At 59.1% G+C, this 592-nt stretch overlaps 2 protein-coding genes across 2 annotated transcripts in view; both read left to right on the top strand.

Annotated features, from left to right (window-relative positions):
* The window catches only part of LOC104135801 (protocadherin gamma-B1), a 41,374-nt gene that overhangs the window by 11,281 nt on the left and 29,501 nt on the right, over window positions 1-592 (top strand). The window lies entirely within an intron of this gene.
* Window positions 1-592, top strand: part of LOC118451723 (cadherin-23-like) — a gene marked incomplete at its 5' end in the record, with an annotated part of 8,313 nt that overhangs the window by 826 nt on the left and 6,895 nt on the right. The window contains one exon of the mRNA XM_035889061.1: window positions 1-588. This exon is cut by the window's left edge and continues 826 nt beyond it. Within this exon, the coding sequence (XP_035744954.1) occupies window positions 1-588 (588 nt within the window). The remainder of the gene's footprint in view (window positions 589-592) is intronic.

Below are 592 nucleotides of genomic sequence, written 5' to 3'. Positions count from 1 at the left end.
ACGTGCGGGACCGAGACTCGGGGGCCAATGGGGATGTGAGCCTGGAGATCTCACCTGATGTGCCTTTTGCCATCAGGTCCCTTCAGAACCACTTCTCCCTGGTCACCTGGGAGAGCCTGGACCGAGAGTCCATCTCACAGTATGTAGTGGAGCTGATCGCCCAGGACGGGGGGTCTCCTGCACTCACCAAGACGCTCACACTGCTCCTCAACATATCTGACGTGAATGACAACCCCCCGCGCTTCTTGCAGCCCTCCTACGATGCCTTCCTCCCGGAGAACAACCTACCGGGCTCCCTGCTGTGCACTGTCTCTGCCTCGGACCCTGATGACGGGGATAATTCCCGTCTCGTTTACTCTATAGAGAGTGGCCAAGTGCAGGGTGCCCCCACTTCTTCCTTTGTCCACATCAATCCTGACAATGGCAACCTCTATGCTCAGCGCACCTTTGACTTCGAGCTGCTGCAGGTTCTGCCGGTCTCTGTGGCTGTGCGGGACTCGGGGTCCCCCCCGCTCCATGCCAACGTTACCGTCTACATCTTTGTGCTGGACCAGAATGACCACCCCCCCACCCTCCTGCATCCTGCCAGTGC

This window comes from Egretta garzetta, unplaced genomic scaffold (genome assembly GCF_000687185.1).
Source record: "Egretta garzetta isolate BGI_Z169 unplaced genomic scaffold, ASM68718v1 scaffold60, whole genome shotgun sequence".
NCBI lineage: Eukaryota > Metazoa > Chordata > Aves > Pelecaniformes > Ardeidae > Egretta > Egretta garzetta.
This window is presented reverse-complemented; position numbering and strand designations above follow the sequence as displayed.